Here is a 25,580-nt window from a genome sequence, read left to right as displayed (position 1 = left end):
GGGGTGTTGGGGCAGAAATTTAAGAAACAAAACTGAAGTCTGTTGCTGTCAATAAGAAGGAAATAACAATTTGTATTTATAATATATAAATAACACTTTCACCATATTATGTGACTTTCCTTCATGCTTTTGCAGTTTGTTAAGAGCAGCACTATAAGTATTTGTTAATTCATGTGTAACAGTACTTATGGCTCAAAATGGACTTTGTTATGCTAAGATGTACTGATGAGATGTAAAAGATTAACCCATCGTGTGGTTTGTCGATGTCTTTATCTAAAAATCTGCCAGCTGTACCACACAGCACTTCTTTAGTTTGAACTCGAAGCTCATTTATTAAAGACACAACACAGAGCATCCAGCACAAAAAAAACAAAAGCTACATTATGTAATATGTTTTGAATTAAGGGAGAAGATTTATAAAATGTGAATAAAAACTGAATGTAATAACTTGCAAATCTCATCAAACCATATTTTATTCACAATTGAACATATACAATATATCATATTCATTTTTATGGAAAATATTAGCTCATTTTGCATTTAATGTTGTCATAAGTGCATGGGCTCAGGATCACTTCCACAAATCACTGTCTGTGGACACAGTTCACTGTGCAAATGTAAGTTAAAGCTGTATCGTGCAAAGAAGAAGCCATATGTGAACACGATCCAGAAACACCGCCCTGTACTCTGGGCTAAAGCTCATTTAAAATGGTCTGAGGCAAAATGGAAAACTTTTCTGTGGTCAGATGAATGAATGATTTTTGAGAACCATTGACGGACCGTTCTGCGGACTAAAGAGGAGAGGGACCATCTAGCTTGTTATCAGTGGACAGTTGAAAAGTCTGAATCTCCGATTGTATAGGGGTTAATTCCTATGGCTTGAGCAGTTTACACATTTGGAAAGACAACATCAATGCTAAGAGTACATAGAGGTTTTAGAGAAACATCCTCTCATCCAGACAACGTCTCTTTCAGGAAAGCCTTACATATTTCAGCAAGACAATGCTAAACCACAAACTGCATCCATCACAACAGCATGGCTTCACAGGAGAAGAGTCCTGGTGCTGAACTGGCCTGCCTGCAGTCCAGACCTTTCCGTATTAAAAAAAAATTGGCGCATCAAAAAACCAAAATCAAGCAAAAAAGGCCCAGGACTGTTGAACAGCTAGAACCCAAGAATGGGACAACATTTCTCTACTAAACACAGGCAACTGGTCTCCTCACTTCCCAGACGTTTACAGACAGTTGTTCAAATGCTACACAACAGTACACTGTTCTAACTTTTTTAAGATGCTTCGCTGCCATCAAATTCAGAATGAGCTAATATTTTCCATGAAATGGTTAAATGTCTCAGTTTCAACATCTGATACGTTGTTTATATTCTATTGTGGATAAAATATGGTTTCATGAGATTTGCAAATCATTGCATTCTGTTTTTTTTACGTTTCCTCCCAGCTTTTGTGGAATTGGGCTCGTAAATATTTTTAGTGAAACATGACTTGTAAAAATGAAACTGAGATACTGTGAGCTTAATCCTCAACTTGCTCTTTGGGCTTGGAGCTTGGCAGGGATTATAACTGTTGATTTTTTCAGAGCTGTTGTTGAGCTGATGTCAGAGAGGTTAACATTCCCACCATCATCTGAGATATAGAATGGAAATGTTTGAACTGTGTAAAATGAACACACAAATGTAGTTTGAGCTGAAACACATATTTAGCATAATTTAGCACATCTCTGTTAAGGCTAAAGAATGTACCCAACGTTTTAGTTTTAAGATATATTACAGACAGATGTGCCTCTGTGTTTAGTGAAACAACGTTGCACTTGAGGTTTGTTTAAATTAAAATCCAGCTGGAAAGTGGGAGTAAGAACAAGAGTCTTATTTTTTTCTGTTTCACAATTACACACACACACACACACACACAAACACACACACAGTATCGATTCAATCATCCCCCTTCATCTTTGGACTCCTCACCCTGTGGCTTACAGTCCCCTTCAAAAGTACTGGAACAGCCATGGCAACTGATTTGTTATTGTTGCCCAGAGACAACATTGGGGTTTAAGATCGAGAGGGATACAGTGATATGAGACAAACTTTCAGTTTTTTATTTTAATGCTATTCACTTATGTTAAAGTAAGAAAAGGGGTTGTTACCTAAATATGTCCCGTGAGACTGACTGTTCAAACAATAAAAAGCTTTGAATGTGCTGTGAAGATTTTTTTCTGTTTTTGTTTTTATTAAAATCAACGTGAAAACCAAAAAGCTGTCATTCAAGAAAAGCAATCATATTTGAATCTAACAAAAAAGGAAAGCATAGCCAGTACAACAATTTGGAATGTCCTTTCTCATCAGCAGTAGACATGAGACAGCCAGGTTGGAATTAGCAACAAAGTAAAGTAATTGGTAAGAATGTGCAGTTTTGTTGACAGCTGAGACCAAGGTTAACCTCTACTTAACTCTGAAGCGTGATGGAGGTAGCGTCATGGCCTGGTGGTTGCAGGTTTACACTTTTATTGATAATAGAGCTCACATAAAATGTGTACAGAAGCATATTGGCTATAAATGTATGGAAAATAAATCAAAATGATTTAGGAGAAGCTTTATCAAGCAGCAACATAATGATCCAAAACACACTGCCAACTTAACAAAGGACTTAATCAGAGGAAAAAATGCATGTGACTGAGTTGGTCAGTCACAAGCCTTTAACCCATTTAAACATGCGTTTGACCTGCTGAATAGGAGGTTGAAGGGAGAAGCCCCCCCACCCCTGTTCTGCTAATTAACAAAGGACACTTTTATCCACATAGGTAAATGGGTACATTCATTGCTAAACTGTGAGCTTTGCCTGTTATAAATTTTTTTCCCAACAGCCATTGTACCATTATCCAAATTATTTTGAAATTATATGTCGATATTATATGTTGATAGGTTCCTATTCTTCTGTGCATGGCGAGTTAGACAGCAATTCTGAAGAATGATGTGTACTGGCATCCGATCAATCGATGCCTTCACAGGCAGCACAAGGCTGATAAAATGATTATAGATGTGTAAGTGAGCACGTTTATGTGAATGTGTTTATGGGTATGTGTTTGAATTTGTGTGCGGCTCTGCGTGCATACACTTGTACAGTATGTATTCATGTGAATATGAGTGAGGCAATCATAAAAGTGCTGAACCCGAGAATCTCTGGCCTGTGATCTAAGGAGTGTCTTGATAGGGTCGGTGCTCCTTCATCCTGCTGAGACAGCACTTTGCAGATCAAGCCCATAAAAATGCAAAAATTTCTCACTTAACCCTCTGCTGCTACACGTTCCTTTGCATCCCTTGTTTATAGCTTCTTCCTCCTTTATTTGCTTGTTCCGTTTTAATGTATTTCAGTGTATGTGTACACACACATACAAACACACACACACAGCAGCTTGCAGAGGTACGCACACACACACACACACACACACACACACACACACACACACACACACACCAACCATTGCCTTTGTTTTGACAAAAACTGAAGCTCTTAATTGCTGGCAGTTTAGAATCGTTTCTTGTCAACATAGAAACAATCAATAGATTTTGGACTTTCAACTTGCCCCCACTGACATAAATGATCAATTGAGGATTCAAACAGCTCCCTAAGCAGTGGCTGAAAGTGTGGGCCTGTGTGTTAGGGAGCATAAGCATGTCTGTCTCCAGGCTTGGCTTGGGATAACAGTGCTGGCACAGAAATAAGCTCATCAGATGGGATATTAATGAAAGGAAAGTGTCAGGGTGAGTTTGGCAGCATGTTAGACCTGGAACATTTCAGTGTGGAGTACGTTTGATATTACATATGGGACGTGACAATGGACACAGGAGGACATCCTAGAGATTATTACCTGAGTAGACAATTAGTGGTTCAAATTTCTAGACATATCTGGAGCAAACGTAAGATGTTAAAAGTTACTATAGGTTGGAAATAAAAATAACAATGGCATCCTGAGTCTCTTTTAATTAAAGTGTGACTGAACATAGAGCAGAAGACTTTAAAGGAAAACAAAAGATGACAGCACCCAAATGATAACTGTCTAACTAAAGATGTTTAACAGATTTTTGCAATTAAAAGGGCATGCTCTGCTTTGGTTGTCTCAAATGTTCAAACTCAACAAACATTCAAAATGATTACCTACATATGTATGACTTCTGACTCATAGCTCTCTGACTCTTTTCTCCAGAACTGACTCATTCCCCTTGTGACTGCCCAATTGATGCATTCTGCTAAAGACTGCTTTGTCTGTTCTCATCTTTCCTGCTGCCTGGAGCACAGACAAGCTGTGACCTCTGCTCCTGGATCCTGACCCTGAACTAAACTGTCTTGATGTTTCAAAGGCCTACAGGAATGCTTGTGGGTTGTAATGTAAGGCAGAAAACATATCTGAAGGTGTACAGGGAGATAACAAATGGAATATGTGCATTTTGTAGCACATATAATGCAAAATATCAAGCATGTGTAAACATTTGACGAAAAAGGTTAGCTACTGCCAGAGTAAGGGTATGTTTAGTAGCTTTCACCAGTAGATTTTTGTTGTCTTTCATCTGTGCTCAGTTCTTGACTGATGACCAAGTTGTGGCTGGAAGGTTAAAACAAAATGCGCAACACTCTATGGGGAATAAATTAGCTCAAATTGTTTTAGGGTATATGTTGTATGTTTGTGTACCTCACTAACTGCAGCTAAGGGTCATCGTTTTCTTTTTCCTTCATAAATTTCTTTGTTTCCATGAAACACATTAGAGCACATTTCCATTTAAAACAAACAACACAACAAATAATTACAAACTAGACAGATTATTTTAATGAGAGCTTATTTTAGACCACAGAATTTTTGCACGTAGTGCAAAGCGTATGAAATGACCCACAGAAACAATAAAATAGCCATACCGAAGATATGATATGTGGAATTGTAATTTTCCTAATTGCTTAATTGAATTCGTACTGCAAACTCTCTCCAGAGATCTTTGCCAGGATCCCGATGGTTAAGGGGATTATCTACGAGAATCTGCCAGCGAGATAAATTGTTGCACATCATCTGCAGTGATTAAATGAAGTAATGTTGATATTTTTGATGGGCTTCAAAATTCATTGCAGGACTAAGTAGCGAACCAAAAATGCATGGTGTGCTTGGAGCTTGTTGTTTTGTGCCAGGAATTTTAAGTTAGTACCCAGTGTGGATCTTTGATTTAGTAATTAGAATCAATAATTATCTTGTACTAACTCAAAAGCAGGACAAGTTTATTAGATTCAGGACATAATGCTCAAATAAGTGTGTGTTTGTACAAGTTGTATTTCCCTAATATAAGTGTGTGTTTGTAAAAGTTGTATCTCCCTAATATAAGTGTGTGTTTGTACAAGTTGTATCTCCCTAATATAAGTGTGTGTTTGTACAAGTTGTATCTCCCTAATATAAGTGTGTGTTTGTACAAGTTGTATCTCCCATTTGCAGCATGTAAATACGAAATATACAGGCTCTAATGGATCTTTAAATTGCATCTGAAAAACACACCAACTTTCCTTTAGAGGCACATTGTCAATGCTGTGGAAGAGGAAGACAAACCTCCTCCAGGTGAAACACCTCATGCTTCTGTGGTCAACTGGTTAAGGAACAGGTCACAAAAGTTCTGAGTGAACCCTACAGGAGTCATAAATTTGCCTTTTGTAAGTAGATTTTTTACTTAAATTTGTGCTATGTATCTATGACTTCTGTGTGAAACCAAGGTATAAAAGTGAGTTTTGTTACACTATGTGATTACTGATGGTCTACTTAGGGCTTGTGCATTAACTTAATTTTGAAGCACTGCTTTTATGAAATTTATGAAGACTAATACAAATATTAATAGAAACATAAATTGTTTTAGGTGCAATTCTTAACCTTAATTCCTTAGTTTATACAGAGTCATCTGTATGTGTTTTTCACTTTTCAGAAAACAGGGCTCTACAGACCAGTATACAGTGCATATATAAATTACTTAGACCCCCTTTACTCTTTTTCAATATTGTTATACTGTTCAAATTATTTTTTTCTTATTAACGTGAAAACAGAAAAAGTGAAAACAAAAATGTAAGAAATGTTTCCAAATGAATGAAAAGGGAAAATCAGAAATATCATTTTGGCCCAAGTATTCAGACTCTTTGCAACAACAGTTCTATTAAAATGTGATTTGGAAAGGCACACATCTCTCTATAGAAGGCCTCACAGCTGAAAATGCATACTGTATCAGAGCAAAGGCCATGTGGTCAAAGGAACTGCCTGCAGAGCTCAGAGACAGGGTTACTGCAAGGCACAGATCTGGGGAAGACTTTGAAAACTTTCTGCTGCACTGCAGGTTCACAAAAGCCCAGTGGCCTCCTTGATTCTTAAATAAAAAATGTTTGGCACAACCAGGTCTCTTCCAAGAGCTGGTCACCCGAGCAATCAAGGAGAAGGGCCTTAGTAAGAGTAGTGAGTAAGCACCCAATGGTCACTCGTACTGAGCTCCAGAGATCCTGTAAGGAGATGGGACAAACTTTCAGATGGACTGCAGCTCTTCCCCGAACTGGGCTTTATAACAGAGTGGCTTGACGGAAGCCTCATCTTACTACAAAACATGTGAAAGCCTGCTTGTTTGCAAAAAAGCACCTGAAGGCTCAGACTATGAGAACCAAGATTCTCTCATCTGATAAAACCAAATTTGAACTGATTGACCTCAATTCCAAACGTTAAGTCTCATCATCTGCACAATACCATCACTACACGAAGCGTGGTGGAGGCAGCATCATGCTGTGGGGCTGTTTTTTACCGTCAGAGACTGCGAGACTCATCAGGGTTTCAGGAAAAGCTGAATTGTACTCTGAATTTACAGAGATTCCCTCAATGAAAACCAATTCCACAGCACTAAGGACCTTAGACTGAGCTGAAGGTTCACCTCCCAACATAAAAATTCTAAACACACAGCCAAGATAACAAAGGAGTGGCTTAGGGACAACCCTGTCAATGTCCTAGAGTGGCCCAGCCAGAGCCCTGACTCTGATGAGATGAGTGTCCACCGATGGTCCCCATTCAACTTGACTGAGCTTGAGAAAATTTGCATGGACAATGGCAGAAAATCCCCCAATGCAGATATGCAAAGGTTTCTGCGTCACACACAAAAAGACTTGAGGCCGTAATTGCTGCCACAGGTGCGTCAACATAGTACTGAATAAAGAGTCCATTTTCACTTTGTCATTATATGGTACTGAGTCTACAATATTAGAACAAATGAATTAAAACAACTGTAGTATCAGGCTGCAACATCACAAAATGTAAAAAAATTAAAAGGGATCTGAAAATGTTCTGAATGCACTGTATATTTTTTGATAAATTGATCTAAAGCTTCTTCATCCATCCTAAATAGGAGACATTAAAAGATTTCAGTTTGCATCTTTGGCAGTCACATTTCCGCATGTAAATTGATTTAGATGAATGATTTCTGTGAAGCGAACAGGCTGAATCACAGCAAACTGGGGTGGGCAGAAGTGTCAGTGATTAATGATTGAAAAGAGATGAGGTTGTTTTCGTACGTTCGAGTGTGTGTATTTTTGTGGCTGTGGGTGGCACTGTTTCAGTGGAGGAGGCCATTGGATTAGAGCTGCAGCTACTGCTGTCAGGGTAAACAGCAAATTGTCCCTTTATCATGATTACTGTAATAAAGCCTCTCCCCACCCTCCTGGCAGTTGTTGGTATACAAGGCTGAAAATCTGATGAGTTATTCACAGTGACTTCTTATGATTACTACATATGGGGTCATGGGTTCGTGGTGGTGTTTTTGGTGCTTAGTCAAAGATAACGTTCAAATAATGTCAACAATACATTACTTGTGTGTGTTCCACTGCGGTGGCGATAACGACACACATTTCTCACATTTCTATGCAACTTGAGCTGAGGCCATAATAGTCTTATTGTTTGTTGCTAATTTGGCAGTTTAAATATGCAGTAAGTGACATGATATACAAACATTTGTTCCATATAATGCTGATCATAACGCCAAGCCCATAACATTGCAACCTTGTCTTACTGCCCATTGGGAGAAGAGGACTTGGGGTTATGACTGAGGCCAGTAGTGAGAGAGTAAGGGATGGGTTGAGTGGATGTTTGTAGTCAGCCAGCTTTACGAGCACAGCTTGGTCATGTTGAAATACTCAGAACGGGGGTTTTGTTCTGAAAGGCCAAACTGTTCTCACACAGTGAGCTTAGCAGCCATGCACTGTAATACCATTAAGCACATGAACAGGCAACTGGTCTAAAGCCACTTTGCAAACATTTAATCAACTTGACATATGTGCACATGCTGTCTGAACAGCAAACATGAACATGTGCAAACACATACATATGTTTTGCATGGCTGTGCCCAAACAAACACACGCACACACACTACAAGATCCAAAACCCTCAAACCCAAAGACATTTTCAAAGTGTTAATCGCAGTGAAAACAAATACTTTGAACGAGCTATATACACAATTAAGCACATGCAACTGTTTGGTTGCTCTTACAGCCTGCTGTGCTTCAAACATAACTTTATTAGATCACAAAATGTGCAGATAGCAAGTGAATCAGGTGAGGTCATCTGCAGGGTAGGCAAACTCAAACACTGTGCTTTTTCTTCCTCTATTTCTCTCATCCACCCCCCACCTTTTTTTTTGTACTCTTAAACAAGCTCTTCAGTCCAATTAGTCTTCAGGTTAAGTTCAGAATACTTGCTTTTGATTTGTCTGTCCACAGTAATAAACTTCAGCTTTGTCTCTCTGTGGTCTTTAGCTTTTCTTTGTAACAACATGCAAACAGTCGTGGCCTAATTTTACTCATGCTCTGCTGCCAATACTTCTATGTAATGCATGTCCACTTTCTGTCTCCTCTTATCTTTTGACCTCACCTCTTCCTTGTTCTAGCTGGCAACTTGGGGATTTGGAAATGAAACAGTTCTACAGCTTCTCTTGTCTCAGCGAGACAGCAACCTAATGGGCAGAAACACTATGACACTGAGCATAATAAGGCTCACATTGAGAAAAGACTATTTCAACTTAGAACCCAGCAGGAGCCTACTAGAAAGGTTGGTCAGATTTACTGTAACTTTGCTGTTTCATTAAAGATTTGATTTCTGGTTTCACTGCTTAAAGTAGAATCTTGGAACGAGGTTTCAACTATTCAACTATTGTAGATTTCGTAAAGCTCACAATAAATCTCCTGAAGAGCTGGGTCAAGGGTGTCGTGTGATTTTGTAGACCTGGCTGGTAGCCCAGTGGACCTTCTGTCATGCTTCTTTGCAGCCTGGACAGTTTCTGTATTGAGTGATGAGTCAGAGATATGGGCACAGCCAGGCAGGGTCAGAAATATAAAGAGCACAGCAGTCATGTTGGCAACACCAAAAAAAGATCAACAACACAACCAACTGCTGAACCCTGCAATCTCTTCTGTCTCATTTTGAAGTTATTTGGAGGAAAAAAACAGTTGTGATCATACTGAATAGCCGCTCCTGCATGACGAATCATAATTTGTTGTGGAACAGTTTAAACTCCTTAAACTTGGCTCGTCTGAACAATCACCCTTATTCTGTTTATTAAAATGTGCTTCTTTAGCTTGTTCAATTGGGAATTTTAATAGCAGTGAAGAGAGGGTCCCACCTTGTTTACTTAATGTACAGTTTGACCTTTTTGAAATTTAAAGTGATTCACAAGAAAAGCCAAAGAACACAAATACATTTAAAAACCTCATACATAATCTTTGAGGGTCCCAGCCCCTTAGGGTGCAACCCACTGACCTTATTGCAGCAAGTGCAGAAGACACATGAAGTATTAATTACTGGGCTAAATGCACAATTGTAAACAGTCCATGGTCTGTTTCAAACATCACTTACATTAATTGCAGGGTTAAGTCATTTTGTTCAGGTTGAAACATTATTGTCTTAGACGTCTGCATTAAAGAATCTCTACAGTTTTTGTCTGGACTTCACCTGAGGCATGACACCTGTGCTGAGCTGGCAGCATATCTGTCTTTCTGGTGGTGTGGACCAGTGAAATATGGCTATTTATGGCTTTGTGGCTTGGTTGGAATTACACACCACTGTATTGGTCTAAACTGTTTAGCCACTTCTTAAGAGTTCAAGGGTGAGTTTTCCAAGACCATGTTGGGTTACTGAGTAGTTGTCCTGTAACAGTTAGACTATACAGTATGTAAATGCCCAATGGCTCAAATTTCTCATGGCTGTAGAGGAAGCCGGTCCTCTACAGTCCAATAAAAGGTGTTACTGGACTGATGAATGGCCCCCCTCATACTTTTTTATATGTTCTTCTTCCTATATGTTCTTTTTAATGAGTAGTGCTGTACTGCTGGGGAATCAAGCTTTCCTACACAATCCCTAACTTCATAACTTATTTGCATTATGAGCATTTGTTCCTTTTTTGTTGTGACCAGAGATTCGTGATGTGAAGCAAAACAGCCTTTTTGCATTTTGAATGCTTGTGTTTGTTTGTGTAATCAGCGTGGTAGCTGTTGACGTACTGTGGGGTGGAGGGAGACGAAAACCGACCCAAGTCCCTTCTGAGTCAGTAGACCACAGTCATGGGGAGATGCGGCCCACTGCTAATAGCGTGCTAGAACTCTTGAAAACTGGGATTTCCAAGATAATCAGTGCCAAATTAATCTAAAAAAAAAAAAAAAAAAAACTGCTGAATTTCCTGAGGGAAACAGTTTTATCATTTAGCAGATTTGTTTTGGGTGTGCACTGCTGACCAAGGTTACACTTCCTGGATACAGAAAGCCTAGAAGTATAAATAGAGAATGTGATCCAAGGCCCTGTTTGTGGTAGCAGACGGCCCCAGCTGTAAGCTACTAGCCCATTTCTAGTCCCATCATGGTGTGCTCTCTGGGCCATGACCTGGGCCAACCCTAATGAAAGTCAGAAGCAGAGCAGTGAACATACAAAACAGATATAAAAATAAGAAAATGATATATAACTATACACAGTGATACACTTAAGGAGCACATGCACAGGTAACCACATAGTGTGATTAACGTGTACCCAAGAGGTGTTTGATCCTGTCTAATTCTATTTCTGTCTGTCGGCTAGTTGATGTCTACAATATCGAGTTTGGCTTATCATTGGCCCATTATAGACCTACACACATCCAAGCATGTTTCATTTCAATTCTACTTCAGGATAATGAACAAGTATCGATTTATCTAACAATCACAGCAACTGCAAAGAGCTGAATTAATTTGGTGTAAGTGACCTGCTCCTGGCAATAAACCGCTCTTGCTTCTGCCTTCTTCCTCGCATTCTCAGACACACAAATTATCTCAACCCTATGACTGCGTAAGCCAATCAAAAGCTGCAGCACAGTTTAATGTTGTGCACACTTTAAAATGAATTAAAAATGCCAGTTTTGCTAATCATTATACAGTCAATGACCCATTTTCACAAATGGATTTTTAATCTTTTCGACATATTTTCAGTTTATTGTTATGAGTGTAGATTGACAGGCGAAGATGGCAATTGTATTTTCTTAAGATTAACTCACAAACACAAAAAATGAAATGTCAGAAACCTCTAAAAAGCCACTCATATACGGAAACCATCAGATTTGTGTTTGTCTCCATAATATTGACCTGCCATTGGATGTCCAGTCTCATTCAATTAATAAAAGGATGTGGTGGGGCGATATATATACACACAGTATGACTAAAATACTGAAATACTGTAACTGCATTTCAATGTAATACAAAGACAGTACCTCTAGACATAGTTGCTGGCGGAGAGCAAAGTAAAAGTATGTCCACAGTGCACTCAAGTGGCCACTATTATGTACTTACAGCCAAAAGTACAAAAAGCTTCTGATCACAAATCATACAACAAGTTTGAGAGTCTGACAATGTCTTCAGGCTTTTAAAAATACCTGTTCTCTTGTACACCAAGTATCCCTGATGCAATAATTTGCACAATTATTGCTTTTTGAAGAACCTTTCTTGAAATGACAAAATGTAAAAATGTAAAGAAAAAACACTGTTTTTTCAAAAAAACAAAAATGTATGTGTCTTCTTTAAAAGGTGCCAGTGCTTTAACTTGCTGGAATGCTGAACCTATTGTATTTTAGTATTGTCACTCCAGTATGAAAGTTTTATTTTGAGCTAATAATATAGACTTTCCTCGTTAAAAAAAGGGAGCTTCTACCCAAGTTCTTCATATACAACTACAAATAACAACTTAAAAGTTAGACAAATTAAAAAATGAAGAGTTTCCATTTGTCTGTCTTTATCTGCAATAGTCAGACAAATGGAAACATACAGTGTAGCTGTAGCATTTAGACTTTAATAGTCTCTGGTGGCAGTTACATATATTACAACTGTAATTGGTCCGTGGTTTGCTTTGGGGACATTCCCATGCAGGACTGACTGTCCCGACAGTGTCTATCATTGGGTGTAACTGTTCTCCACCTCACTGTGTCGCCTGGGTTGATGTACCAGCAGACGTGCTACAGGCTGAGTCAACAGACCACACAGACTTGTGGGAAAACATTATGCAGCACTATTAGTCCAGAAGAAAAAGAATCATGTCCGCCTTGCCCACACATTAAAATCACATGAGACAAGCACCATTTTCTAACCAAGACAGCAATTTTTGTCTTGAGCCTTTGCCCTGCCACAAATACTTTCCTTTCTTCACATTTCTCTCAAACACGAATACATATTCATGTGCATGAATTTACAGATTCCTATATATACATTTCTAAATGGGAAAATGTCCATTTAGAAGAGAATGTCTAATTTTATGGCACACTTTGCAATAATTATGGATGACAGTAAACAGACCACAGATGAATTTATAATCAGAACTCACAGTTGCCCCAAATATTTAACTGAAACAGCTAATCATCGTTGTCTGTGGCTACGTCATCCCGCCTGTCCCCAGCCATATGCTGAATCGAGTTTGAGCAAGACACTGAACCCCAAGTTGCTCCCTGTGGGTCAGGCCAGCGCCTTGCATGACAGCTGCCAGCACCGTGAGTTTTGTGTGTGTTTGTGTGTGTGTGTGTGTGTGAATGGGTGAATGAGAAGCAACTGCAAAGCACTAAGGGAACCAATAGTACAGAAAAGCATATATACGTGCAGACCATTTACTGTTAATTTTTTTAGATGTATGACTAAATGGGGTCATCTGAATAAGGCTTTTCATTCCTTACTGGAGAATAGTGGTAAAATTATGTATTCCCCAGTAGGGGGCAACATTAGCCAGTTTAAATCTCAAGTCCCCCAAACAACTCACATTTCAAGGATGGGTATGTGTGCATGCATGTATGTGTGTGTGTCTAACAAAGAGATAAATTATAAACTCATAACAATACCAAAAGAGAAGTGAAGACAGATAGATTGCACTCTAACTGTGGTCACGAACAGAACAAACTTAAAACATGAAGAGAAAAGACAAGAAGGAGAGCGGAAAGTAAGGAAGGAGGAAGGCACAAAAGGGAAAAACAAAGCAAAGAAAACAAGAAAGAAAGAAAGAAAGAATGAAAGAAAGAAGAAAGAAAGAAAGAAAGAAAGTAAGAAGAGGCCCAATGAATCAATCCCCTCTTCCAGCCACATGCCCACATGCCGAGGAGGACATGGATAACTGAGGTTAGAGGTCTGGGGGGAGTTGGAGGGGCCGTTGGCATGTGGAAGGTAGACAAGGGCAGGCAGGGGCAGAGCCACGAGAGTAAACTATGCTTCCCAGCACAGACGGGTGGTGTGGATCATGATCCTCTGGTGTGGTACAACCACCTGTTTGTCTGTCTGTCTGCTCCGGGCCAAAATGGAGAGATCTAGTGCTTAAGGTTGACAGCATGAGTACAAACTTAAAACTAGTCAAGGGATTCACAATGGATAAAACTGAATATGCCATACATCTTGTCTTTCTTTTACTTCTATACTCTGTGTACCTGGTATTCAATCACAGAATGGCCAGTAACAGTGTACATCATAAACATGGACAAACGAAAAGACAAAGGCATAATGTCACATCTGGAATCTACTGGCTATTTATTGTCTAAGTAATTAAAGAGCAGTCAGCAAAACAGTCACATTTCGACTCAAACACACAGTACGTTTGATTCAGTGAAACAAGCATCCACAGGTCAGACGTACCCACACAGAGAGTGTAAAAGGCTTTGAAGGGTGTTGAGTAAAGAGGTCAGAGATCAGACTCTCTGCTGATGCAAAGAGCACGTGTGAGCACAACTCACACCCATCCCCTTCCATGAGCATATCCACATACAGGGGCAACCTCAAAAAACATTTATTAAAGTGATAAGCACAATCACAGTACTGGTATGACGCTGACAGACATTAACACAAGCAGAAGGGATTGACAGTAAGATATAAGTTACATTTGAAAATGGAGGTGGAACAATGAGGAGACATCTCCAACTGGAGCAACACGACACCAGGATAATATACAGGATAAATACAGTATACTGCAGTAATTCCAAACTTAATGAGTTGGAGGGAGCCTGCAGCCTGATAGAGGCAGAGAGAAGGAGCTATTTACCAAATGAAGTCCCACACATGGGTACCATTGACCAACACGTGACCAAAATGGCTTTCTTGGCAGAAACCTTAGCCATAACTCTCATGTCTGTCATAATCAGGCTTATTTGTCAATCAGCCACCTGTTGGAGACATCATCACAGGGCTGTCCGTAAGATGAATCTAGAAAGCCTGGATTTAAGAGCCTGTGACCGTGGTTGAACAAATTGGTCCCAAGAGTTCCAGCCAATCAGATCACACACTTCTGTAATAATAAATTAAGCATGTGTAATTTTGCTATCATGCTATTATGATTTATAGAGCTGTTGCCAATTTCATGGTTTAAAAAGGAAATACAGTACATGTGAAAGTCTACCTGCAGTGCCAGTCAATGTTTTCTGTAAATGTAGGTTTACAATCACCTCCTGCAAATTTTATTAACATTTATAAGCACTTCTGCCATGTTTTATTGCCAAGCGCTAGTTTACATTACAGCACATTTACTTTTTGTTTGCGCTTTGTGTAGGTGTTTTCTGATTTGCAGCGCGTTTCATTTTTGTTTGCACCTTTGTCTCTAGGGGCCACCGTAGATACTGACCTCAATACTGTAACTTATGAAAATAATGTGTGTAGCCCTATCTCTGTCTGTCCCTCTCTGACATCCACATCCACATTTTAAAATAAAGACTTACAGTATGTTTAAGTGTGAAGCTACTGTGGCTCAAACATGCTCTAATCCTACATTGTATTTGGATGTGGAATGTTTCCTGAGCAGTTGTCTTAGACAGTGTGTATATTTATATGGCCTCTTTATTTCATTGTCCGAAGGAATAAAGGATAAAAGAAAGCAACAAAATTGTTTGGCCAAAACTCTAGCAAAACACTGGCCAAACAGCTAGCCAGAATGCTGCTAAATGGAGCTGCTTCACATTTCGACCCTTAAAGTCTAGCCAAATCTGGCAGCCTTAAATGAGAAGATCCAGTTCACATATGGTCCTTCTGTACATCATCACTCCAATCAGATTGATGCAGCTGGTTAGGAGAGACCCATACTGTGCTACACTTTTGGCTTAGATATGGAAATTGTTTTTTTGCTGTCTTCCAAATATACATACACAGCTTGTGCACATACAGCTTTGAGGTTTAGGAAATAGGGTCAAGGTTTAAGCAACAGACACAACTTAAAAAAGAGGGACTTTCCCTTCATTCTGCAGCTCCTCCATGTTTAGGGCTGCATTCCCAGCACCACTCAGGGGGGCTCCAGTAAGCGAGCCACGACACCAAACCCACCCGGAATTCTAGGAACGTTTTCCCTGTGGTTTCAGGTTACCACACACACACACACATACACACACACACGCACACACACACACACACACCCCACAGTAGTGTACTGTACTTTGGTTGTCATTGAGCATTCCCTCTCTACTCCCGTACCTGTCATTCACTTTCACATACTTATGCAGTGAGTTGGACAACAACTTGGACTTATTTTTGAGTTTGCTATTGGATTCAAGGTGGGTTCACTTCTTACTCTGATGGCCACACACTGAAAACCTTAACTTGGACACATTCACATTCACACAACTCTACAGGGGAACAACTCTAATGCTCCCAATAGAAGCTGCAGGCTCCAAATTCATAGGTATACACTGCTTTACACAAAACTCCAATTTAGGTCAAAACGCACACTCAGTCACACACTAAATTACATTTTTAAAGAATAACAGTGGCCCTAAAACAGTCATCACACAGATGTGATTATGCCGTGTCAGTGTTGATGTGTGTTCATTGTGTTGTCTGTGGCACACAGAACTAGTGTCAGTGTGACAGAAATAGTGTGGAAGTCTATAATGATGTGTTTTTGAACAAAAGAAGGTGTTTGAAGTTGCATTTTCTTTGCTTTTGAACAGTGTAAAATACACAAGTGAAGTAAGGGAATTTGTAAGGCACGAAGATGAGCAATCATTCTCATCGCATGGGTTTGGGTTGTAAGCCACAGCTCAAAAACTTATAGTTTAGAAAAAAGTTCCAAATATATTGTAACACAAACTAAATTCCTATACAAAGTTCAGACTCTTTTGAAACAGGCAGACACAACTTTAATAAGCATCAGCGTGTTTGCTGAGAAACAGTGAGGTGTCTTCCAAGAGCAATTTTATGACACAAGACAAAATTGGCAAAAAAATGCAGGGTTTTGACATGAAGGACCCATCTTTTATTGTTTTGTCATAATACTTTGGGTGGTGTGATGTGCAATTGCAGATAATCGGTAGTGCTGACATCAAGGATGAAGTAGCCTTTCAGCATTTTGTACTCCAGCATTTTGACTGGCATGGTGCATCGGAATGCCCGTCAAACTGTGGCACAGTAATGCTCGAGAGGCCGACATGACTCTCCCCATCACAAACAAACTTAAAAGATAATGATGTAGAGACAACTTTTGCCCTGCGCCTAGAAATGCTAGCAGTGAGGACAGCAAATAGGCCCGTAGAGGCAGATAAGTCACAGAGACAAAGGGTTATTCTAAAGACACTGTTTCCTGCTGCTAAGGGCCAACATCTCTTCATCTCTCCTTTTACCCAGTGAATTCTCATTTAGTCTTCCTCTCTCCACAATGTTTATCCCTCTATTTCTCATCCACCTCGCCTGCTATGAGTTTGATTCTTTGCCAGTGGCACAGACGTTGGAGCAGGCAATGTCGACCTCGCCCAACACAAAGATGCAGGCAAAAATAGAGAAAAGTCTAAGCAATGTCGCAATATGGAGCAGGTCGTGCCGAGGTCTCAGGCAGCAGCCCGAGGTTATGGGAAAGGGATGGGCAAACTAAATCAGAGCTAAGGACAAACAGAAGCACAAGACTGTGGGAGGGAGTGAAGAAAGACAAAGAGGTTTGTCACAGACATTGACGGTGCAAGTAGGTGCAAGACAAAAAAAAAAAAACAATTGATAAAAGATTTTATTAAAAAAGTCCTCATTATTTCTCCAATGTCATTAGTTCTAAGTTTTATTCCACTGTTCTATAATTTCTGCATAACTACATGAAAAAACAGAACATACTGTAGTAACTTTTTGCGGGTCGTGTGCTGCTGCAACACAAGCCTTTAAGCACATATGCACAACACACACAGGCTTGTAGCAGGGAACATCTTTCCCCAGTATACAGTAATTAATTTAGTGGCCCCTCTGCAAGAGTTTCATTATCCAATCCCTTTGCATTTTTGAGTTGCACTCCTCTGACCCAAGAGACTGACACAGAGAACCTAGAGGAAGAGAAAAATGACTTGATGGGAGTGGAAGAAGGAGAGAAAGTGAGCAAGCGTGTGAGGGGTGAGGGCTTTGCCCAGTGCAGTGCTCTCTCTGTCTCTCCCTGCAATAACAAAATGGATTCCAGATGTCAAAATGATAAACAAATGGATTGTCATAACCTTATAAAAATGCGAGGCATTCAGAAGCACTCACACTGCTGTATTGTCTGTGGTATGTTCCCCTGAGCTAATCCATTCCAAAACTTTGGAATTATTGATGACGGTAGTTAGTTAATAATTCTTCCCAATTGTTGAAGAACACACACACACACACACACACCATACAAACATGCACATACATACATGCACTAATTTTAAAGAAATCTGACACAGTGAGACTAAAAACTAAAATAAAAAAAAGTTCAATGGGTAGTGCTGCTATGTCTGACTGGTCTCTGAGGATTTTTCTTTTTCCTTCCTACAGAATATGCACACTACACATGGTATAAATGAGCTGCATAGACCCAAAGGGTCTGTAGGTCAGAAAATGCTAATGAAATGTCATCTAAATCATCCATTATCTGAGCACAGAGCTTAGTCAACCAGAAAAATGATATGATGCACTTCCCCTACTGCTTTTAAACATCTTTCTGTTGATTCCATGATTGATTCAGTTAACTTTCATTGTTTAAAGTGATTGTTTGTTATTTGAGTGTGTCTACATGTGTCTAAATTCTGTAGAAAATCTATCCTTTCCCATAAATTGTGCCCGTATTGCACAAGAGTTCTAAAGTATTTAACAACTAAAGGCAACTATATATTTCTTTTGAACTTTAGTTCATGTTACATGTCCTGTAACACTAAGTAGAGTGTATTTCCATCTGTCAGTGCTTCTTTTTTCATTTTGTTTCTGTATTTCTAAAACTCATCTACTTATACTTGTTTTTTTATGAAAGATTTAAACATTTTGCCAAACTTCAAACTAATTTTTACTAAAAAGCACAATGGTGCACTTCAATGCAAAATGGGACACAGGCCACAATGGTTAAACAGTTGTTGTGTTGTGTTAGTTTCAGCTATATGGGAAACAGAAGAGGAGTGCAATGATGAGGTGGTGTATAAGGAGGACAAGAGCAGTCATATGAAATGAAATTACAGTCTCCTTTTTAGTTCACGTAAATGCTACAGCACATTTACAATAACAGTATATTGGAGGATGCTTCAGTGCATTGCTATACTACATTTTTGTTTTTCACAATTGATTACACAGATTTTCTGAATCTTTGGCTCAACTTTTCAAAACTCTAAACAAAAATGCAAAACTCATTAAAATGACAGACATGCCTCATATGATTAGATCTTTCTTCCAACCAACAACATACTTATATGCTGCAACCTAAATATTAACCTTAATTCCTTTTGCATTTCCAGTGTTACACTGTAGCATGTTGTAAATCTCTACTCAAACATAAATGTAAATGAACACAAACATGCAATACAGTAGCTACAAAAAATGACTGTTTCCAAAAAGGCATTTTTTGGGACCACTTGTATTTTGTATTTAACACTTTGCAAACGCAACCAAAGGTAAAAATGTTTTCTGTAAAAAAAATATATTTTTTTACCAAACCTCTAACATAAAAAGACAAAAACAAGTATCACATGTAAGACCAAATTAATTCCTCCCAGACTGGAGAACCCAACCAACAACTCTATAATGACGTGGTTACATGTCTAACCATGAGGCTACTACTGCCCATATCAAATGAGAGGTGTAGTGGTACAGGGACCATAGTTATCATGGTGACGGAGGATAGCTTGCTGGCTACTGGCTGCTCACTTTTTGATATGGACTCACTGTCCACAGACACACACACTGGGCAACAATATTCTGTCCCCTAATCTCATGTGAGACAACTATCCGTCCTCGTCAGCCTCTTAACCCTTGATCTCTAGCTCTTTCTTCACCTTTGACCCCTATTCTCCACTCTCTTAGTGAATAATTAATAAACTAGTATTTGCACCATTTTTCCTGAACCTTTTGTAAAATAAATATGAGTAAGACAAATTAATAGCATTTATTTGTAGATTTGAAAACATGGCTGATGCGGTCTGATGCTGATGCAGAGTGAATGATTGTCACTATGTACTGAAAATACAAATAAATATATAGCAGTTTATACATTTCTTTATTTTTGCTGGCTTTCTAGATTAAACACCTTTAAGTGCTTATTCTGTTCAAGGTCGTACGTACACATATAGACATCCTTTCACCCTCACATTAACACCTGTGAGAGTGTTAATTAAGAGTGCAGTGCTAACCTAACACCAATGTCTGGCCACAAACAGAGTTTCATAAATACAAACAAAATACAATACTATAATAATACAATACAAAATTCCTGAAAAAAAGACAGCGGTGTTTGATTTTAAGCAAAGATGAAACAATTTTGAGTCAATTGTTTGAATTTGCTATAATACTACTAAGCTTTGTAGTATCGTAGCTTAAAACTTCCATGTTAGTTGTTTTGATTTCAGAAAAAAACTGTAAAATCTGTAGTAAGATGAACATGCACACAAAAAAAAGACAATCATGGAAAAGAAGTAAAAGGAAAGAAAAATCTATCAAAGAGATAGCAAAGGTAGTTGGTTTGCCAAACTCAACAGCAAATCAGTAAAATATGTATCCTTGTGACCAAGCCAGAGAAACTTTATGACCAAAATCTCAGGGGATGTAACACAACATGCAAACCTCTGGTAAACCACAAAATGGAAGGTTGTAGATCAAAAACACAAAAATGTTCTAGAAAATACATTCTGTGACTAATTAAACAAAATTAATAATAAAACCACTTATGTTAAACATGGTGCTGCCGCTGGTATAGCTTGGGCATTGATGGCTGACAGAAACACTCAAAACCTATGAAGTGGCATGATTAATGCAGAGGTACAGTATACAGGAGCATTCTATGTGCTCAGATTCACTCTAATGGCATTAGAGTCATTGCCATATAATTTCAATAGGGCAACAAACAGGACAGAGGTCCTAATATACAACCAATGAAACCAAAGAGCCAGTTGGCGTGAAGAGGGGGAATATTTTTTTTACCTGTTGATTTAGTCACATGAACTCAAACTAATCTGAGCCGCATCTCATTTACTTGACCGAAGTACTGTAAAAGCAGAGTAAAAGGTGGATGCAGCAAAAGGAGCACATCTCCAGGGAAGCTACAAAATGTCTAATGATGTCAACTGGTCAAGCAGTCAATTTCCCAGAAAATAATAAAGAGAAGGATTTGTTTGACCCAATGTGCTTCCGTCAAATAACTTAAACTTGTATGTTAAAAGGGCGACATTTCTCTATATACTGACATAAACCTTACAGAATTGAAAGCTAACACTTTGCTTGTTTAACAACAAGCTGGCGTCTAATGAAACCATCCCAGAGGTTATCTCCTCATATGATTCCAGTCAAGGAGCTGATCAAGGCTTTAAAGACACGTAATGAAGTGGTTATAGCCTGCAGCATTGTTTCATAACCCGCACAGCTTATCTCTAAGTATGAGGCAAGAAACAACAGGATGGTAATTAACATAATTAAAGCGAGGATAGAAGATAGCATCTAGATGATAGCAATTCATTATTTCATTTAATAACAAGACTAGCACAATACATGTACACTAACTGGTACAAGTATATAAAGCATGTGGTCATGTTGGTTGATTATTCAAAAAAGATGCTGTTAATGTTCAGAAATGTTTGAACACATCCAATTACGCACTTGTACTGTACTGTAACTGTTTGCCCGTTACTCACTCCTCTGTCATCAGATGCAGAATGAAGACAAAGAGGAAGTTTGAAACTTAAACGTCTTTGATGTTCTTTGAAGTATTACTACATACAAGTGTGTGTGTATTCTCATATGTTTGATATGTCCCCTTCCCTGACTATGATTCAATACGATTGTTTCTAAATGAGAAACCCTTCCAGCTGTTCGACAGCATATGGATCCCGTGTGGATTGACATGTGAGTGTGTGTGCATATGTATCTGTGTCCTCTTGTGTGTGGGGGAAATCCGCCAAGTCTTCAGAGGCTTTGTGTGCACCACCACACAGGAAGTCAGACAGTGACACAGACTAACAGCTACTCAGCAAAGCCATTTTGGATTCTATTATACTATGTATTTTCATTTCTTACACACATTCTCTACTGTTTTCTTCTTTGTATTATCTCTGCCTCTCACTCTCTTCCCTTTTGTCAAATTCTTTGCAGTTCTCATGCGACTTTCCCAGGCATGGTGTGGACAGTTGTAGCGATGTCTTTCCCATGCAGCCTCATAGGAGGGTCTTTGTTTCCCCTCCAGGCTTTGGGGTCCCCACGGCAGGGCTGCGCACAACGCCACTGATTCCACAATGGGTCTTTATGCTGCCAAGGCCCCCCACCCACCTTTACTCCACCATGCTTCCCTCATCAAGGGCACAGGGAGGCACAGGGTGCACGACAGCATCGAAACGCCAACTCTCTCTGTGCCATGTCCTGTTTCCTTCTCCCTCTCATACACGCCAACAGAGTCACAAACAGCTGAAGAGGTTGGCTGAATAGCCCCAGGCCAGTCTGAACAGTTTAGAAGTGGTGCCAAATGTCCCAGTACCCTACAAAAAAGTAGGGTACTGTTTTCTTATTCAACCCAACAACACCCCGCAAGCAAAGACCACCTTTCACTTTCACCAGGGAGTGTATGCTAACACTGTTAAAAGTCCCCTGTAGTAAAAATGACCAGCACATGCAATGTAGTTAAGTGAAGCTGACAAAGAAGATCAATATCTTGACTAGTTTTAATATTTCTTACGTCTTAGGGGTTGAATGGTTGCCTCACCCTGTGTTTACTCTCATATGGTCCCGATCATGGAACAAGCACATAAACATTGCTGCCCACTGTACTTTGTATGCTGACACACCATCACAGACACTGATGAATGGGTGGTCTCAGCCGTTGGCAAATACTCTGCAGTTTGGAAGGGTGGGAACGTACAGGGCGAGGCGAGAGAGAAGAGAAGACAAGAGATTTTAAATCTACCTTTCTATCAAATCATCACTCTAGAAAACAAAAATGTAGAAAGACACCGAAAGAATATCAAAGAATAAAACTGGACCATGGTAAAAAAGACATTCCCGGGCAATTATCACAGTTTTACGGTCACCACAGAAGAAGGAGAGCATAACCTTGTCAAAATTGGAGACTATGTTTTTAGAGATGTTTACAGATCCAGCAAAAAGAACCTTCTTATCATGCCCACACACACACACACACACACACACACACATGCAGTGTAACTACTTGGTTTCTGAGAGACACACACAAAACCATAAGAAGGAAAAGGGTTCCAGAGCCCCACCTACAAATCAGCACAAAATAAAAACCGATAAATATTATAAAGACAAAAAGAGAGGCGCAGATAACAACTCATTAACTTACTCAAATACAAAGGAGAGGAGAGCTTAGCAACTATTTGTTCTGCCTGCATTCACTCAGTGTGGAGAGGGATTTAATGACTTCCTTATTTCCACATAGATTAACAACAGCCAGCCACATTGACTCACACACCCTGCACCCTGACAAGCACAGAAACAAACGCAGAGAGGGTTTGTCACTTTTCCCAAATCTGAGCATAGTCAAAGCAGGGTAATAATGGTATTAAATCTCAGGTGGAACTGGAATGACCTGTTTGAAAGGACGTATACAAGCCAGAAACTACAGTCATTTGGTAGTAAAAGTGCTCATTTCCAAACTACTGTGCTGCCAAAAAGAAGCGTTTATGCAACAACTGGACCTAGCAGAGTAACAAGATACAACACGTTGCCTAATCATGAAGAATGAGCTGCATAAAATGTAAAATGTCAAAACTTATAGGATAATTTTCCTCATTCATTAGTTGTCGCATTAGTTGTAACCTGGATTTGCTCATCTGTTGATGTCATAAACCTCCATTGTTGTCCAAAGACTAAAAACACCTGACGTCCTTATTATTTTTAATAAGCATATGCTCCGGTTCCATACTTTGTACTCGATACTTCGGCTTGTAAACTGCACACGTGCAACATTTAAGGTGGAATTACTGAGACTCCAAAGAGAAGAATGTTTACAGGGATCTTGGTTTTCATAATGAAGAAACTCATCACGCACTGTGGGGGTGGGTCTGCCTCATGTGTTGTAAATAGCTTTTGGACAACAACAGAGGTCAGCTGAAGGGAGTGTTAATGAAATCCGTACACAATTTAGTTCAAAAATTCCACTACTGTGACACACGTTCGTCTTACCTCTCCACCACATCGTCCCCGCTCCAGCACGTGGCATCGTCCACTACGTTCTCCCCCTCACACAACATCTCCGGCAGTGCTGCAAAGAAAGACTTATAGCGTTGCAGGTACACGAAGAAATCCCTAGAGAAAACAGCAGACACACAGGGAAATGGCAGTGTGGGATTTTAACACATATTGCGTATCCTTTTTTTCATGCTATAAAACAACTGAGAGACATTCTGTGTGAATGTGCCGACACATATTTGTTTTGGTCGGTGGGCACACTTCTAAATATAATACTTTGGTACAATACCACCAACAATAAACAGTTGTCTTCATCACAATGCGTCCATGTGGTAAATATGGCGGCAGCAAATTTGTGGCTTTGAGTGTGACCACTTCACCAAGTCAGCACATTTTTCTCATCCATGCTCGGCAGTTGGGCGATTGCTTCACTAGATCTGCTAACACATGTTATTGATATAGAGTCTATCATCTTGAGTAAAATAATGGCATAATATTTTGATTGGACACACATTGTTGTTAACTACACAAGTCAGAACAAAAAACGGGTTGTGACAGGCTATGTGCTGAGTCAGTCAGTGTGGGGAGTCACTATATAACAAGAGATGACATGAATATGGACAGATTTCTAAGACATCCCTCACCAAAAACACAAAAATAACTGTTCAAGTAAATGCAATGTTACAGGTGTCTCCGCCAGTCACAAAATGAGCTGTCAATGCCAGATAATTTGTGTGAGGAACTGAGAAAAATCCCTTGGGTTCATGCTTACCTAGAGAGCGCTCTCATGTTATATATATTTTGCTTGGAGGGTTTCAGGGGGAATGAGCTGTGAATGATGGGAGTTGGAGTCCATGGGATATTGTTGCAAGCAGGGAGGATGCAGGGATGTGAAAGTGGGGGTCAAAAAGAAGAAAAAGGGAAACAAAAGGACAACACGACAGGACACGGAGAGAAGGAGAAATGACAGTCAGTTGACCCTGGAAGAGTCCCTGATTTATCATGCACATGCAGAGACTACTGGTCTCGCCACAAGTACTGTAAATCAATAACAATTCCTCTCCACACCACACCAACAATTAAACAGATACTTGTATGTCACGTATATGTTAAGTCAAAAAACAAATACACAAGCAAATAGCTATACGTGTGCAAACAGTTACACACTCAACAGAAAACCTAAAGAAAGTTCTACTGAAATTCTCTATTTGCTTTTGTCCTACATAAATGTTGCTCTGTCATATTATATTTCGTCCTTTTCAGCAGCACACTATTCTTCCTTTACTGCAGCGGGTGCTGCTAAGTCTCTGAAGTGGTCAGAGCTCACATGTGCTCTGGTCAGGGTTGGCAGCAGGGCATGGAGCTGGATTGTGTTGCCATGAATGGCGGTGGCACTGCCAAGCCAGACCTGTCAGCTAGGCTGGCATCAGTGCTGTGATTCATAGTGTGGGACAA

The 25,580-nt window shown here is 39.5% G+C and overlaps 1 protein-coding gene across 2 annotated transcripts in view; it reads right to left on the bottom strand.

The window, feature by feature from the left end:
* Positions 1 to 25,580, bottom strand: part of LOC137098505 (glypican-5-like) — a 99,694-nt gene that overhangs the window by 28,400 nt on the left and 45,714 nt on the right. The window contains exons 5-6 of one of the 2 annotated variants that reach the window (XM_067474780.1): positions 24,898 to 24,954; positions 24,120 to 24,242 (exon numbers count right to left, since the gene is read on the bottom strand). In XM_067474780.1, the coding sequence (XP_067330881.1) occupies positions 24,120 to 24,242; positions 24,898 to 24,954 (180 nt within the window). The remainder of the gene's footprint in view (positions 1 to 24,119; positions 24,243 to 24,897; positions 24,955 to 25,580) is intronic. The other variant, XM_067474781.1, reaches the window with a different exon arrangement.

Source organism: Channa argus, chromosome 14, assembly GCF_033026475.1.
Source record: "Channa argus isolate prfri chromosome 14, Channa argus male v1.0, whole genome shotgun sequence".
Lineage (NCBI taxonomy): Eukaryota > Metazoa > Chordata > Actinopteri > Anabantiformes > Channidae > Channa > Channa argus.
This window is presented reverse-complemented; position numbering and strand designations above follow the sequence as displayed.